The 19,186-nt window shown below is 39.5% G+C and overlaps 1 protein-coding gene across 8 annotated transcripts in view; it reads left to right on the top strand.

The window, feature by feature from the left end:
• Positions 1-19,186, top strand: part of LOC146080692 (leucine-rich repeat flightless-interacting protein 2) — a 112,326-nt gene that overhangs the window by 31,924 nt on the left and 61,216 nt on the right. For all 8 annotated transcript variants that reach the window (XM_083188234.1, XM_083188230.1, XM_083188232.1 and 5 more), the window contains exon 3: positions 1,583-1,669. In XM_083188234.1, coding sequence (XP_083044360.1) covers positions 1,583-1,669 — 87 coding nt within the window. The remainder of the gene's footprint in view (positions 1-1,582; positions 1,670-19,186) is intronic.

Here is a 19,186-nt window from a genome sequence, read left to right as displayed (position 1 = left end):
TACTAGTCTTACATAAGTAGGATACCGGAGTTACACACAAACTGTTTCCAATCTACATACAGCTTGCACATATGCTTTAGTCTGTCACAATAGTACAATAGTGTAGCATCAATGCTGCAGAGCTCTTCTGATGGGTTCCCCCATATACATTATAGAAGCATATTGTTTTCCTGTATTGTCCATTTAGAGCATGGCTGGGCAACACCGGCCCTCCAGATGTTGATAAACTACACATCCCAGCATGCCTTGCATCAGTTTCAGCATGGCCACATAGCAAAACTAATGCAAAGCATCCTGGGATGTGTAGTTCATTAACATCTGGAGGGCCGGTGTTGCCCAGCCCTGATTTAGAGGAACCAGATAAGGTTAGTGGGCCCCGTACTGCATGAAAAACTGCTGCCCCAGCTAGGTTAGTCACCAAGTTTGTAGTCTGTTTATAGTAGTTGATAGCGGCGCCTTAACATCTTGGGGTAATTTACTTTGGGCTCTGAGCCTTGATTTGCAAGGCTGTTGTACATGTCCTAAATTAGGAATCGGCTGTATAAAAAGTTGTTAGATGACTAAGTGAAATAATTTTCTTATGTTCAAAACATATGTTTTTGGTTGAGCGGATCTGGCACATAGGGGAACAATAAAAGAAAAAAAATAGCCGCATAATTATTGATTTGTGTTCTATTCAATTGGTTTAATTGGCATTCCAATAATTATAGTTGGCTACTAGGTGTTCCAATAATGATAGATTGATTACATTTTTTAATACACACTTGCGTAACCGTAATGCAGCTTTCTATTTTAAGCTGTGATGACAGTGCCAGAAAAAATAAGGTCTGTTCCCATGTATTTGTTGTGACTCAGGAAGCCATAGTAACATGGCTGATGTTTTCCATTCAGACAGAAATGTTCCCATTCTGTGAATGATTGTGCACGCCGATTGATTTTGGGTAGTGATACCTGTTGTATCAAGGATATGGTACCTTTCTGATTGCTGGAACTACACTTGATAATAAAAACATGTTTATGTGTGAAATGTAGTGTAAAATCATGAGTTATGTTGCTTTTATGTTCAAATATTGATGTGCTCATTATTTGTTTAATTTCTTTACGAGATTGCAAGCAATATGCCTTTACCATCCCATACTCTCCCCTCCTTTTCGGTAGAGTAATGCAGCTGTAGTAATAAATGCATGTTAAGGTTACCCAGGCTTATTCTACTGTATCTTGAAAGTCCTTTTTCTAGAGGCTGCACTTGAATAATCTCCCTTAAGCTTATTTACCATTAAATGACTGCAGTGGTTTCCTGCCAATGATTAGGCAATATTTGTAGGGAAAAATGCAACTTACGTTATGGGTCTCATATGTGTCTAATTTAGTATGTATACAAAATCTTTGTTATACATGCACATTAAGACCCATAATTGATTTAAGTGTTTAATTTTAATTCGCCATGGAACAAAACTGGAATTGAGAATTAGAAATTAGTTTATTGAAGAAATGTATTTTTTCATATTGGAATTCAAGGTCCATACTGAAAATGGCAGACACTTTGGCAGAACTAAATTAACATGTTGATATCATCCTTTAGGCAGAGGCAAGGCTGGCTGCAAAGAGAGCAGCCCGGGCAGAAGCAAGAGACATTCGAATGCGAGAGCTGGAACGACAACAAAAAGAGGTAAATCTTCCGGCTTACAATATTTGGCTTTCAGTTGTACTCCGCCTATAATATGGATTGTATGTTTACTACCCACCACCTTTGGCGCTGACATCCAAATATCTAGCATTTCTCTGACTTTGATGTCAGCAGCATTTGAACAGTTTCTATCCCTTCTGGGGCACCATAGCTGCAGTGTATTCTGGCAGGACAAACTTCTGACAACCACAGTAGCTTAGCAGACAGGACATCTGCTGCACACTTTATTTTCCCAAAATAAATAATTGTACGTTTCTACATACAGTGTCCTTTTGTTTTTTCCTAAAAACAAGGCTCAGTGCACCATTGCTCTGCAGAGTAAATGACCAGGTAAAAATATACTACAGGAAAACAAAATGGGCACTGCTACTGTTAGCTATTTCTCTTGGAGCAAGTTCATTCTAGCACCCGCCATATTTGAAAACCCATGCAGTTCCTCTTCCCTGCCTGGGGTGTCGCTGTCTGCTGTGGTGTTTCTAGCACCTGTCTGGGTTGCATATCAGTGCTGATATACAGACCACACTGTGCTAGAAGCACTACAGCAGACAGCGACACCCCAGACAGGGAAGAGGAACTGCATGGGTTTTCAAATATGGCGGGTGCTAGAATGAACAATACCACCAGTAACCTCTTAGATGGTCTCGGCCAAATTGGACTTTAGAGGGGAAAAAAATCAGGGTTCCTGTAAAATTGCTTTTCTGGACAACACGGGGACCTGGCAAGGTGTCTTTTCTATAGGATGCTGCTTTTGGATATACTGATTAGTTTCCAAGAGACTTGAGCCCTCAGGATATCTAGATAATGGTATTTTAAGGGTGTTTTTTCCCTGTAATTACAGAAAACTCTTACTGCTTTAAGGAACAACAAGGGTGATTGTCCCTGTAATTACACTCTTGTGCCGAATGCACCTGACAGAAAAGGCCCAGGTACTGTAGCTAAGACTTCCCATGCAACAGACATAAAAAGCAAATCCACTGAGTTCTTAGAATATTCTGCAAAATAACGCTGCTGAGCACATATCATCCAAGACTACATCAGGGGTGTGTTTTAAATTTGATGGCTAATGTGTTGTAAGAGTGTCAAACTACCATGCTGTCATGTCTATTCTGACATTCTGCTCATTATGAAAACAGGAATTTTTACTCTAAGCAGAATCCCTTCTGGCATATACTTTCTAACAGTGGTTCCCAAACTTTTTCAGTCCAAGGCACCCTTTGGGACTCTGGCTTTTTCAGGGCACCCTTAAGCCAAAATAATTAATATGGGTAACTAGATGGCCTGTGCGAAAACGTCACATGCCAAAAAAAGATTCATTTTATAGTGAGGTTGGTGGTTTTTAGTAGGATGAAAGAAAAACCAGTTCATTTGGAGTAGCCGAGAAAAACTGATCTTCAAGGGGCCTACACACAGGGAGAAGCAGAAGCATTCTGATGGAGGCTAGATGGCTCAAAATGCTTCAGCAAGATCGCTCAGCATACAGCGCTGTGTATGAGCGATCGATCAGGGCCAGTGTTCTCTGGTGAGAATAAATTATATAGGCTGACGCTGCTCCTGACCTCTGTGGATTGGGAATTAAAGTGTTCTGTGCGCCGCCGGCCACTAGTTGACATGTTGGAGCAATTCAAGTTTTCTCCAGTCAGGCACACACAGCTGCTGGCACTGACATTACTGTTATGTTTTTCTGTCGTTTTGGTGGTCTGGTAACTAGTAGAAATCTATATCTCCTTAATAATAGACTCTTCCCACCTCTACATAAAACATATGCAGCATCTGTGGTTTCAGTGTGCATTTGAAACATAGTCTAAACAGAAATGTCTGTGTGTATTTCTGCACATATGATTCATTTCTGGTTTCATGTAACAGATTTCATAAGTCAGGACTATAAATGCTGCTTCTGCTTTGTGTTAATATGTGCAACCCATCCAAACTGCTAAACCTCCAGCCTCTTCAGAGGTATATTTTTGTTAATCCTTAAATAAGTAGTCTTCTGTAATATAGCTGTCTTGTGACTTTTTTTATACTGGAGTAAAATCTAATGATGCCAAGCGTGCTTACCAAATACATTACAATCCTACAGGGAATTAAGGTAAAGCATGCAGGCAACAAAAGGCAAATAAAAAATAAGGAGAGATGAGCCATTCCACAAAGCAAGAATCTAGGTTGTCAGTGGGTGTGTACACATTATTTGCGTAATTCCCCACCTGTGCACCCTATCACTAGTCACTACAAAGGAATGTGAACTTCAGAGCAGTGCACTAACATTTGAATTTTTTTTTGTTTACCTCCTAAACTCATTTCCCCAAAATAGTTATCCATGTTTCGAAACATTTTTATAAACCCGAGGATTAGAATGAAGTTTAGCTTTTAGTGTGACTCCTGTAGACTTCATTAGAATATCTTCTTAGCTCTAAGGTTCGTAACACTTTTTTCCTTGGTTACATATTTTATATTACATACATTAACATAAAATATATAGGGCGGTATTTAATCTGGGATTCTGACTGGGTGTCCCTACAATCCTGAGACATATTTGTTCCTTTCGACAGGAACTCGACAGTCTGACAGTGTTCTGACTGTTGAGCATCAGAACATCAGAGGATTGGCGAAAACTGCTGCGGATTGTCAAAAAAAACAGCTGTGAGTTCGACAATCCACGGCAGTTTCTGCCAAAGCACATACTGTACGTCTTGTTTTAAAGTCAGATGTTTTTTTTCCGAAAACTGCCTTCAATGGTGTCAGTGGAGATAGCGGCTGAGATTAAATACCCCCCCTCCTTAGTATTATATACTGTAACCTAATGTTAATTGCTGGAAGATACTATGGGGATATTCAGTTAGTATTTTTTTTTTTTCACTTAGGCAAAAAAGGGGAGTATTTATCCGCTATTTTGTTCAATTGTGGGCACTTTCACTGTTTTGTTTTTTTATTTAGTAATTTTTCTCCCATGCCTTGAATGAAAAAGCATGGGCGAAAAATGACTGCATGCAATTCATCTGAAAATTTGCCAATCCAAGTGTTTTTCACCTGTGCCCACTTTTTTGCGTATGTGAAAAATTTAGCACTTTAATCAAAGAAGGGCAAATCAAAATTCTCCCTAAAACAACTGAAAAAAGTGCAGATTTTTCACCTAGGCAAATAACCCCTATGCCTAAGTAGTAGCTGCTGTTGTCTTATCTTCAGAGTTCAGATCAGATATGTGTGTACTCTGCCTCAACTGCCATCCATTCCCGACATCTGCTATCCATTCATACTGTAGCAGGTGGTTTAAAGCCTGGAGAGGTATGTGGTGAAAGAAGACACGGAAATAACTGTACTCAAATCTGTAAATCATTTACTCGGATAAGGTCCATACACACTGGGCGACTATGCCCAGCTTGTATGGACAGCGATGATGGCGTTCTTCGCTGCGGGGAAAGCCACTTAGTGCATACACACTGAGCGGCTTTCCCCCTGCCCAGCACCGTCAGAGGGGGAAGACGGCGTTGCATAGTGGAGTGCTGTGCAAAGCTGTCCTGAAAGCCGATCATCGGCTGGTATAACCAGCAGATGAACGGCTTTCCTGGCAATGTTGCAGGAGAGCGCAGCAGGCCTCATCGCCGGGCCATACACACTGACGTCTTTGTGCTGAAAGCGGCTCAAACATGCTGTTTTGAGTGACTTTCAGCTCAGTCACCCAGTGTGTATGGGCCTTTAGTTCTCTCCCATGCAGACAGTAAGCTAGGACACAATCAACCTTGGATGTGTTAACTTGGCTTTTTACCGTTTCACTTTGATTGAGGTGTTCCACGCTGCAGCATTCTATAGGCAGTGTGCTCTTTTGCTCTAAAGGCTTTATGTGGGGATATTGTGCATGGTTGTGGTAATAAAAGGGTCACATCCTGCCAGATAGTTTCGAAGACATGTTTTATTGGAATTGCTTTATAATTGCACAAAACAGGTGACCTTGCATATAATTATCACTAAAACATCAAACAATACAATTGAATTTTATTTAATTAAGCTGATAAATCTGACTTCTCTTCAACCTGTAGTTCATACTGTTTCTTATGCCTGTATTGGATTTACTGTTTCATTATCGTGAAGCTTGTTGACAAAATCCTATTAGGATTATCCTGCAGTGTAGAATGTGACTTCCCATCACAGCCTGTGGGCCATACAATTGTCCTCAGGAGTTCTGTTAGGACAGTTGCTGCAACTGCGGCCAGCTATATTTTTGCAGCTACTATTAAAAGGTTGCTTTCCCTAGCAAAATACTTTCCTGCTTATGAAGCTTCACTCAGGAACCAAGTTAATCCTGTGTAACTTGCCAGTGCTATATTGTGACATTTGTGATGAAGATAAATACATATGTAACGGATTTGCCCGTGGTAAGTCATTGATCATTCTACTTCATTGTATATCTTGTTTGTGGTTACAACAATAAGTGTAATTTGTATATTTGCATAAATGCATCGTCTACATCTTAACAATGTGTTTATTTATGTTTTATATATTTTATTTATGTATGGACACTATATCGAGATGTTAAATGTGTTACATTTTTCTAGCTCACTCACCGCTATCATGATAGAAAATGGGGACAGATCCAGAAGTGGATGGTACTGTAGTTATGCATGCGTGTTCCCTGTGAAACATAACGGGTTGGATTGATGTGGATCACTAACATAACATACAGTACTTATCCTCTGTGTTTTATGCAGCCATGAATGTGGATGATGAACATTTTTTATTTATCTTTCTGGCTTTTCCTGTTTGGTAAAGAGCAATTTGTGTATGTTATGAACCCTCAGGATATGATTGTTGTATGGCTATTTAATAACGGTCTATCATAAGGAACATCTTAAAAACTATTCATACAAATGCATAATAAAAGTGCAATATTTACAGTTTATTATTAAGAGTGTCCGTTACACACAAAAAAATAGTATATAAAAGGAATATGTACAACTTTTAAGTGCATAATCTTTGTCTGCATTTTAATTTACTGGAAAGAATATCTAATACCCTTACAATGAATTATTGATTATGTTGCTCTTAGACATTATCTCTTGTCAGGACCTGGTGGATTTGAAACCAGAACTTCACAGCTAAATGACAGAATACATCAATAGTGTATTACTTTCACAGGGTATTTCTGCTTTGCGATTACACTTAGTACTTTTTGTAAAATAAGAATCATGGTGATAAAACAATACATTGTTATTAGCTATATTAATTTAATTTTCTGTAAACAATTAATATGGCATAGCTATTTAAAGTAAAACTAAATCTTCTGAAAAAAAAAAAGAAACCCTATGTTGTAGAGGGGTGAGCCGTACGATTTTAAATTGAAATGTCAAAAAAGCTAAACATTTTCTAGAATTTGTTTGTTCGATGATGCCAATTTCTGTTGAGTTTACAACTCTAACCTTTAAAATAATAAAAAAAAAGAGCTAACCAGGTGTCTGAGAGACCCAGCTATTTAGATCCATACTGTTTATACACTAATAAATGAATATTGTAATGTACACATTTATGAACTCAAGGCAATTTAAAGTAAAAAAAAAATTAGACAGTCGGAACAAAACATTGCACGGTGAGCCATGCACGTAGGAAACGGTGTGCAAGGTATAAAACATATTTGGCAAGGTTGCTGTCCTTGGGTAGGTTATGCTGGAACTGGATTTACTTGAAAAACAGTAACGATAGGGTTTCACAAGGTACAGTTGTTTGCTCCAACCATAGAACCATCAGCATGTAAGGTATCTATTATTTTTTATTTTATTATTAAGTTTCTTATAAAGTGTATACATATTCCGCAGCGCATTACAGAGAATATTTGAACATTCACATCAGTCCCTGCCCCAGTGGAGCTCACAATCTATATTCCTTACCTCATGTACACGCGTACACAGACATTCTAGGGTTAATTTTGTCAGAAGCCAATTGACCTACCAGTATATTTTTGGATTGAGGGAGGAAACCAAAGTACCCGGAGGAAACCCACGCAAATGCATGAATATACAAACTGCACAGTTAGAGCCATGGTGGGTATCGAACCCATGACCTCAGCGCTATGAGGCAGTAATGCTACCCATTACACCATCCGTGATGCCCATATCTATTGAAGAAACTGACACCTGGAGATAATTTTGTTTGGTGTGATGTTGTTCTCATTGTATATCAGTATTTTATTCCTAAAATATTGACTTCACCATAAAATATACATAATAGCCATCATTTGATATTTACATTGCAACAGACTAAAACACAACTGGTGCAATGTGTCGACTCGTTCCACAGAAGTGCACTAATGTGCGGGGGAGTGTACAACGGTCAGTAGTACTGACCATACCGACACCTGCAGCTATTACTTTCGACAGCTACAGGTATCGTTGCTCATAAACAGCAGCAGGGACTGCACGGTTAGGGGGAGTAGCGAAATTTCATGCATGTCGAATGAGTCAGCCAAGGGTGCAACACAGTGCATCGGAACTATGCTGATGTACTGTGGGGGACCTGGCAGAAATCGCCGGAGGGGGTAGTCTTCACTCCCCCACTCCATCATCAGAGATGTTAAGGACATTTTGGTGAGGTTTCACCTTGACAGTCAGCGGATAAGATTTTGGTTGATCCAGTTATTGCATAATCCTCCTTATTCTGAACTTCTTGTCTCGTGGAGTGGGTATTGGGGGCTAAATGTATAGGGATAATTTGCTTGGTTTCTTTTTAGTTTAGGGAGTATTTTATGAATATATGCTTTTTTTACATACTTGTAGCTCCACCATGCACTTTGTGCTCAGCGAGGAAGTACCATACTGGTTGTCTGAGTCACTTATTTGTTTATTTATTTATTACCAGTTCTTTATATAGCACATACATATTCTGCAGCTCTTTACAGAGATATTTCAACATTCAAGTCAGACCCTGCCCTAGTGGAGTTTACAATCTACATTCCCTACTACATTTACACACGCACATAGATATTCTAGGGTTAATTTTTGTTGGGCACCAATTAACCCATCAGTATATTTTTTGGATTGTGGGAGGAAATTGGAGTACCCGGAGGAAACCCAGGCAAGCACAGGAAAAATATAGAAATAGTGTTCATTCTAGCATCCACCATCTTTGCAAACCCATGCAATTCCTCTTCCCTGCCTGGGGTGTTGCTGTCTGCTGTAGTGTTTCTAGCACAGTGTGGTCTGTATATCCGCACTGATATGCAAACCAGACCTGCCAAAAAAATCTAGAATCTAATTCTGGAAGCTTCTTTTATCAAGTTTATGTACTTGTCTCATGACTGGTGATTCCGTTAGCATCTTTGAACTGATTTATTAAGGATAGCTTACAAAAGATAGCACTTAAACTACTTACTTTTATAGGGGGTATGTAATTACCTATGGTGGTATGCAAAAATACTTGAATTCCTCACATTTAGTGAGGGGTAGCATTAGCCTTTTATCGTTTAGGGTATAAGGGGTTTCCCAGCTACCATTCATGACCAATAACATACCTGCACTCGTCAACTCTCGCCGGTCTCCAGTGGAGTTGTGACAGGTTAAATGTTTTATAGTGATTTGTGAATTATGTCTATTATAATAAGTGGAGCATCATGCCTGTATATACGTTAACTGAAGTATGTTTACATTTAGTGAGGTGTCCCTTTTATGGCAATTAAGTAATCCTTTAAGTAAATAGGCCATCTTCATATTCTGTCAGATTCAATTAGCCGTGCAATGAAAAGTACTTGTAGTCACAGACTTTTACACCCAGATTAATTTATTTACAAGCTTTTTTTTCTTTGTGCTGTAAATTCATGACTAACACTTGGTTACCAATCAATAGAAGTGCCCATAACTATGGGTAGTGCATTTGCAGCACCCATGATAAGGGCATAACAACCTACTGAACACAATTTCTGTTCAAGCTTCCCTCAGGCAATCAAGTAACCTCAGCCACTTCTATGGACACCCTTGGTCCATAGACTGGACTGATGATATTTGATTATTTATATTGTCCAAATATATATATTTTTGCTTAAATTGCTGCATTAACAGCTCCTCTTGTAATCACAAGAAAGTGTTTCCTGAGTACATTGTAGTACATAGCTTTGAGGTAATCACCAAAGAATTCATGGTCTTAAAGATCTAGGTATGACATATTGTGAAAGTGTGAGATGGCTGAATACAGCTTTCACTCACAAGCAGTTTCATTTTGTCAAGTAGATTATCTTAAATGTCAAAATGTGAACAATCCAGTTGGGTTACATTCCTCACAGTGTGATCTTGGATTTGCGTTAAGAAGCTGCACTTTCATGAAAACAATGCTAAAAAGTAAACTTGGTGTCGGGATGCAGATAAATTCATTTTGAGATAAATGTAGAGGCTACTTTCTTCAGGAATTAAGAACTAATTGTATGGTATCCTTCAGCCATTTCAAGGATTGCAAAGCCCCATATACACTAGGCCATGAGCGGTACCACTGACATAGTTAATTATATTAGCGCGTACACACTGTAGGATATCGTTTAATGGGGGTGTTCATGATGCACAGAAAAGCGTACATCGTTAACGATATTAAGCACACTAAGGGGGGTATTCAATGTTCTGCCGCTATTCCCGATGGGGGAAATATCGGCGGGTCCCTATTCAATGCTGTGTTTACCGACCGCATTGAAGAGGGATCACGGCAGAAGGAGACCGACTTTAGAAGCTGTCGGGCCCGTTCTGCCGATAATGGCCATGGATTGTCGCAATCCCAGCCACAGATCGACAATCCACGGCCGTTTACGCAGACACCCACTTTTTGCTGATCAGCAGGCGGGATATTGAATCCCACCTGCCGATTTGCTGTCTGACAAACCTCAAATGGGCCTGGATCACGGTTTTCGGGGGGATGGATCGATAGCCGTGATCTGGGATTCAATACCCCCCTAAATGTTTTTTAAATATCATCACTCAGAATAGCCTTTCTGAGCATTATCTTAAAAAATTTGTCTAGTTTGTTTGGGGCTTTGACTAACCAATCTTTAAGTGAATGTAAACATAAAAGATGTTTTATTTATTAACTGTGATTGGGTAAACTTCACGCTAGACATTGTGTTGCGCAATCTTTCAGTACAGTTTCTTAGCATGAAAATTAAGTTTTCTGCCACCCTTTCTCTGAATTATTTTCAGCTATTTCTAGACCTGTCATGTCCGTTTTTCTCTCAGCAGTGATGCTGCACACATTTCTTCCCACTCGTCCATATACCAAGAAACTGTATTTTGATAGGATTATTACACCTCAGTGAAGCTGAAAGGAAAGCTCTTTGTAAAGACCTAAGGGGATTATGGGAAGTGAGGACAAATAACGTCAGTCAGTTTAGTAGACTCATCAGATGCACCTAAAATGTATCCCTTAATGTATGCAGTACACAAATACCAAAGTAATAAGGCTGTATCCTTAAAAGCCAAGCCTTTTTGTAACATAAAGGTTTATAGTCTCATGTATTACCAAAGGCCTTTCATTTGTAAAATATGCTTTTGTATCTGTCCATCGGTCAGTGTAGGCTGGAACTCTAATGGTTTTTCTCTTTTTTTTTTTTTCTCTCCTTACTTGCACCTTGCACTTTTTATGGCTTCACGACCCAATGAAAAGGCACATCTACCTTGAAACTTCGGCATGTAACTTGATTATAATATTAATACAGGCACCTTATACCTGCCTGTTGAATGCCATCTCCTTTTTCAGGGGTGCAGTTTGACAGTCTACCTTGAATTAATTTATGCGGTTTATGTAATATGATTTAATAAGCATCCACCTTATTCTCCGATCGCAATTTTGTCTAGGAACAAACACCCAGACAGCCAGGGTTCTCTTTCTCTTAATATTTAATATATGTACTCTTTACCGGATGTTTCTGTTATTCATTGCATGTACTTTGTGATATAACACTACATTGCATGAGTCTGAGGGTTTAATATGTGCAGGTTATTTCATTCACAATAACCTTACTAACATGCATACAGTACATATCAGATGTTGTGTGCATAATTGCTTTATCACATTATTAGGTTATACTTGTAGAGATTTGCTTCTTGATTGTAGTGAGTTGTGTTTGTTTTCTGACACACAATGTAATGCCAAATAATTAATATTCCTATGTACTTTTTTCCTCTCAGGAGGATTCCGACCGGGCCAGGTATTCTCACCGGTCCAGTCAGCGTCCATATCTGGTTTGTTCTTAACCAAATTTCCTTTTCTTCTTTTGTTCCACAATTATCTTCTCCTGCCACTAATTACTTGCAATTTTCTCCTCCAAGGATTCTACAAGTTTGACAGCGAGTAGATGCCATAGTACTACTAGGGTTAGTCTATTTGTCTTAATATATTCATTGTTAATCTAATTTATAATATTGGTGGGAAAAATACATTTGTATTTAAACCCTTATTTATATGGCATCATTTTATTTAGCTTTATGAACACGATTGAGCAAACAAAACCTCAATCTTTTTCTCTCCCATAGTAAAAAAAAAAAGTTACTCAAGATAACTAAGAGATGGATAATGATAATGACATTAAAACTTAGTTTTTCTTTCACAGATCATAACCATTCTAAAACCTTGAAATACTTGCAAATACAGTATGTCATTAAGATAATTATTTTTCAGGCACTTTATTGAATACTTCATACCCACTTATCCCTTTGAGTGCCCGTATTGCTGTGAGAGATGGGCAAAAAATCTGTAGCTTCTGTCTAGTTTTTGGGGCGAATTTGATTCCCAATGCTGATTTTTCACCATCGGCAAAAACCGCATGCATTGTCGAAATTACTGTGAATTCATGTGGTTTTGTCGAATTTGCGGCTGTATTCACCCGTTTTTACAGTCGTTTTTTACCCATGCCAATTTGCGCATAAAAAAGTAAAATGTACTCAAACATGGCCAAAAATGCTCATGATTGAATACTGAAAGGCTAAATCTACAGTATGCTCATTTTTTCACCTGATTGAATATGTCCAATATGTGTACGGGGCTTTAGTTAGTTCTTCCAAAATTGAATGACTAATCCACCTTTTTTATTTTTTATTATATATATATATATATCATGGTGGTTTTCACAAACCAAATTGTAGCTAACAAAGATAAATCAGTCGCCAATGGCCAAGGGTATGTTGTGTCAAGCTGCTCACTCAAGGGAAGGTCAGTTCCCATATAAAAATATACAATTACAAAAGAAAGGAGTGAAGCGCTAATAAATGTAAATGTGGTCAATTGGGTATAACAATTCATTAAATTTCATGTATCAACACATTAAATTAAGCTAGTGTTGTGCACTTCACAAAAAAAATATTTAAAAAGGACACCAAGGCTTATGCAATATAACTCAATTGGATATAACTCCGCTTGTTCCTATATTTGCTCAGTCTTTAGTATTTAGATGTAGTCCACAATAATGGCCACTTCATAAACAGAGCACCATGAAATATCTTGTACCTAGTATTTCCTGGGAATGCCGCAGGAGGATATTTGGCTCCTGAAATTGGAAGAACCTCACGATCATGCGGAATCCAGGGATTAACAGTTGGTAGTGTCATTAAAAGTAGTGGTGTCCCAATTGGGAATCAATGGGGTGGTGTGAAAAATTGCTAGAGTTACTCACCCAGTTGGTAAAGACTTGAGCTGGTTCAAGTCGGGAATTTTGTTAGATATACAGTACCTATAATGTCTGTAGGGTTAAAAGTTCTGAACTAAAGTTACATCACCTTTATTAGCGCAAGACTCAATTTAAGAATGTTGCATGACCTTCAAATGGTTATTTGCAATGTTCACCTATAATTGAATGAGCAAAACTATTTTGACGTGCAATAATCTTCCAGTGATTAATCTTCTTAATTGTGTTAAGTAGCATATAATACCACACCACATTGTTTCCAATTAATCGCAGGCACTAAAATTGCTTGTGTAGTTTAAGTCTTACAAATGATATGTTGATAAATTGTAAGGCTATAATTTATTTGTCAACTCTCAAATTAACCTGTGTTGTGGAAGGATGTGGCTTGATCCACATAGCTCATCTATCAGTGACATCAGTCAGAAGGCATGGGCCACACACAGCGGCCAAGCGGGTCCCATTCCTGGACGCAAGGAGGGTGTGTGTGTGTGTGTGTGGGGGGGGGGGGTTGTTTTTGTCACAGACAGCATTGCGGATGGACTCTTCAGAACAGTTGACAGGATTTCAAGGAAAACACAGTTCTGCGCAGCTGCACTGTGTGAAAACATACATTCTAATGTGTCTGTCCTTCTTGAAATGCGTTCATCCCACCATCTTCTATGGTAGGACACTCCGAATGTGTGAGTGGCTGCATTGGAGCCTTTGTGCTGGCTACTTCTGGTCAAGAGGGTCCTGCTTGGCTGCTATGTGTGATCCAAGTGGCTGGGATTTATAATTGTGCACCCTAAATAGAACAGGCTAAAACTAAAATTGTTTATAGAAAGTCAAATGCAGTGTGTAAATCGGTGGTTTTAAAACTCCATCATCAGGACTGTATCAGACCACATTTTTTTCAGCCACCCAGCAGGTGGACAGGGGTAGTCATCACCCACTAACATATTTGAAAAGATGTACAGGTGAACTGAATTATTTCACTTGTGATTCTGTGTGTAGACCTGAAAACCATGGCATGTTACAGGTCCTGATGACCCAGTTTGAGAACCTAATGTAAAAAGGAATCCATTGTTTTGTCTTGCTATGTTGCAATCTACCAATGTGGAAGCTTTTAAATGTAAGTAGCTATTATCGTAAGCTAGTTTTGTATTCACCTTTTTCTTAACTTTCAACTATGTGGTTATCCTAAAATATCAGGTATTACTTCCGGTACTTGTTTTCTAGCACGGCGCCCGTCGTAGGTGATCGCATACCTTAACTTAAGGTATGCGATGGACGCGACCGACGCGATTTTAGGGCTATTTTTAGCCTTTTCCCCGACAATTAAAAAATCACGTCCATCGCATGCCTTAAGTTAAGGCATGCGATGCGACCGATGCGATGGACCCGATTTTACATAGGGAACAATGTTAAATGGGCCAATGGACCCAATTTTTTATTGTATACCCACCCTTATGGGTATTTTACATGACAAATGCCACCCCACGATGAACGCCAACCCGAAGCGTGGTGAGCGCAGCAGTACCCGTCCTCCGACCTTTTCATACCCCCAACTATCCACGTCGGTGTGGAGTTCATTTTATATAGTGTGGCGAGCGCACGCGTAATATCTGTGAAGTAATGCACGTCCCCTCGCTGCGCTCGCTACACTATATAAAATCAACTCCACGACGATGGATAGTTGGGGGTATGAAAAGGTCGGAGGGCGCTCGCCACGCTTCGGGTTGGCGTTCATCATGGGGTGGCGTTAACAATGGGGGGGGTGGCATTTGACCCATCAGGGTTGGGAAACAATGAAAATTGGGGTCTGGGGGCATTTAACATTGGTGGCAATGTAAAATCGGGTCTCAGGGACCATTTTACATTGATTCCAATGTAAAAATCGCGTTCATCGCATGCGATAACGCGATTTTTGGGGTCCCGATGGATACAATTTTTATCGCTGGCGCCGTGCTAGGAAACAAGTACCTTACTTCCTTCTTTTTTTCAGCTGCAGAAGCAATCCCCAAGTCAACCATTCCCAACCCCGGCCCTCAAGGCATTGTAACAGTGCAGGTTTTAGCGATATCCATGTTTCAGCACACATGGTTAAATAAAAATAACTGAGGTACTAATTAAGTCACCTGTGCTCAAGCATAGGTTTTACTAAACAATGAACTGTTATGCTCTGTACACACTGGCCGATATATTGCTAATCTGTCAGCCAGTGTGTACCAGCCATATTTGTGAATATCGTAGTTAAGACATATTTTGTCAGCTGGGTAGAACAGCCGATGGCCAACTTATCTAAAGATTTGTCGGCACATTGTACTGTGTGTACGAGCGATTCCCTAACGTGCTGTCAATCACCACCGACTTGTGCAGGTAGTAACTGTGGTTGGTCATGATTGATTGGGCAGCGTGTGTCTAGAGATGTATCTGCCCAGTTTTAGCGGGCCTTAAGGACCGAGGTTGGGAATGCCTGTCCTAAGTACAACAAGGTAGCTTCTCAACCATTGTCTTCTTATCTTGCTGCAGTATCTTGGGGAAAATATGTCTTGTAATTCTAGTTGTGTACTTTGCTAAATACATTTTTAAGTGTTTGTAATTGCTAATGTTTGCAGCTGTCATTTATAATCTGATAATTTATCATTGCTAAAGCTGGTCACAAACCTAAATATTACTTTTCTGACCAGCCAACTAGTTGGCACGACAATATGATAATGTAGAGTGCAAAAGTCAATCTACCATTTGTGTCCAAAAACAGTAGTTTAGACACATTAGTTATCAGATGGATTTAAACAACTTTTCACCCATTTTCTGTTTTTTTCTTCCATACATTACCAGGTTTTTGCTTGTTGGAAAGATATTCTTTAGGTTTGTGGCCATCTTTTGCAATACAATTGAACTATAATTATTATTTTTTTTAACTGTACCAAATTTATGTTAGACACACAACTGATTTCATTTTTTCGTAAAATTGTATAAAATTGTAATTACACTTTTTAACTAGACTTTAATCAAGTCATTTAAAGGTATACATCTTAAGGAGAACTAGAGCCCTTGTCTAAAGCTGGATACTTGCCTATACAATCCTTGGCATCATCACCCAGTCTTGTGTGAAGGGCTGACTATTGTATAGGTGTGTATGCAGGTCCATTGCGGGAGCATTAGCCAATAAATTGCTTATGAAGCTCCTGCCATGGTCGGGAGGTCACAGTTTATTGGCTGTTTTAAAATCTGACATCTTAACCTCCCAATCCCATGGAAGCCCAATACACACTGAGCTATTTCTAGCCCACTGTATATGGGCTCACCGGGAGCCACTTTTTTCAGCTTATTTGGGGAGCTTTCCCAATCCGCCATATAGACAAAAAAGTGTGCACCCAGCTTTACTTACAATACGTGAAACATTAAAATGGTGCTATAAGGTGGCACTATAACATACATAGTATTCCACATTGCAGAACATTTCATACACTACACAAACTGCATTTTCACACATGATTCTCTTACATTCCTTCCGCTGTCTCTTCAGCTCCCGGCACCAGAGCTGTAAATCTCCGCACCCATTTGTATCTCTCATCAACTACTGTACTTGGATTCCAAAAATGTTTCAGCTTTGACTACACAGACACCCTATCAGTTAGATAATATATGGAAAGTTATAGTTTCTCATGCTCATGCATTCTTATTGCTACACTGCCAGTATTTTTAAAATTGGAACGGATTTAATAATATTACATTTGTTTTTAATCTGAAGAGCTCATCTGTGGATGTGGTTGGCTTACACAAAGGAAGAGAAAGTACTTCCAGGCGGAGAGACCGTGTGGTGTGTAACCATGGCTTTCCTTGCGTTTTCTATGTACTCTTAACAGCCTTGTTATTTTATCTAACCAAAACCGTACCTATCCAAGTTTTATATAACATGTTTTACACATTGGTTATCTTTGTGGTGTTGTAGAGTTTCTAAACATTTTACAAAGTCACATATTGATTGCTGTTTTTTATGTAATGTGTTTTGTGCATGTCTAAGGAACAATTCTTATAGCAATAATCCTTTGGACAAGACGGCCTAAAGTATAGGGGCCTTAAGGGGACATACACATGAGGTGATTTTAACAGTATTTCTAAAGTATTTGTCTAGATCACGGGTGTCAAACACAAGGCCCGCGGGCCAAATCCAGCCCGCCAGACCTCGTCATGTGGCCTGCGTGAGGAGATAGCACGCAGGGGCAGTGTGTCCCAGCTCCTGCCTAGGCCACCTCCTCTCACCCACCCCCCACCCCGCGCTCACTCGCCGGAGCTGCGGGGTTGGTTGCTGGGACTGGGACGTCACGCAGCTGGCGATCCGTGCTGGACTGCTGGTAGTAGCGGTAACCGTGTGTGCGAGGCGGCTGACTGAAATAGGTTAGTAGTGTATAGCTCGGGCTGGTCGCTGTACGTGGGGATCTCTGTCACTGAGGGTGACATTTACACACCAGGCCATGCTCTCCTCTAGTCACTGCGTGTCTATCTTGCTAGCCCACATTAAAATGTCTTTCCCAAAATGGTGTCACCTCCTCTAGCATCCCTAAGGCAGCTCTGTTCCTTCTGTCCCTGTCTACCACTGAACCCTGCACCTCAATATAATTAGTACTGGATGTGGAATTAAATTTCTGCAGCATAGCTCTGTGTTTGATGGCCCACCATTTTTGTTATCGCATTATTGTTATATGCATGTCCTGTTTCATACTGCTTTAAAGTACACCTTGTACAAGTTTTCTGTCATTTGTACTTTTTGGGGGTCAGGCCTTTTGAGGGTGACCAAACTGCTGATGCGGCCCCCGATGAATTTGAGTTTGACACCCCTGGTCTAGATCATTTAGAAAGTGAGCACGGATCACTGTGTGTATAACCCCAGCCCATCGCTTTCGCCTACTCGCATCTTGAGCACCTGCAGTTAAGATTTAGTTAGATTGCACTGCATGTGCATCAAGAACGGACGTTAGCACAGATCGCTCATTGTCCTAAGTGATCTGTACCAACGACATCACTCGTGTGTCATGTCTTAACCTGTTTCTATCAGTTTACAAATCGGTTGAAGCACCATAATTGCAAATTTGTTAAATTATTTGTTGCACTTTTATTTTTGTCATGATGGCTGTCTGTATATCTAATATGACATGCTCATATGTGCAGGAATTAAACTTGCACTAAATGTTAGAATATCTTTCCTCTTTTTTACATCGGGAAAAAGCACGAACCCTACTACTATAATTATTGTGTTGATTTTGATAACACTTTAAGAAAATATAACAGTTACTACAACTTGCCTGCAAGGTATAGTTTCTAGATTTGTTCTGTGTACAGTGTTGCTTTCATTTTTCATCTATTATTTCATCTTTTATTTGCAGTCTGATATACTGAAAGATAAAGCGTTGAAGCCAAGTATATATGGATCATCTGTATGTACACACAAGAGGTTCTGCATGGCAAACATTGGCATTTACTTTAACTCTGCAAATGCAGTGGTGTTAATTGCTCTAACAAATAATGCAGTCTTCCTTTGGCAGTGGATGTACTGTAAATGTGTTCAGGTCTCCATCTGTGCTATATATATATTTTTTTTTTGGAGGCGGGGGATATACTCTATTAAACCCATTCCCAACAGAGTTATGGTGTGTACACATGGTGCAGTATGGTCATTGAACAATTTTTGTTTATTATTGCACAGCAATATTTCTCTCAGCCACCATATCGTACCGTTTTCTTTAAGCAACTTTTCAGTGTTGACTGCACCTTTCAGCCCAGTATTGGCAGGCTGCACTGCAAGTATGTGTATGTATATACATTGTGTGTGTGTATGTATGTATGTATGTATATGTATATGTGTGTGTGTATATATATAT

Source organism: Crinia signifera, chromosome 5, assembly GCF_055691185.1.
Source record: "Crinia signifera chromosome 5, ASM5569118v1, whole genome shotgun sequence".
Lineage (NCBI taxonomy): Eukaryota > Metazoa > Chordata > Amphibia > Anura > Myobatrachidae > Crinia > Crinia signifera.
This window is presented reverse-complemented; position numbering and strand designations above follow the sequence as displayed.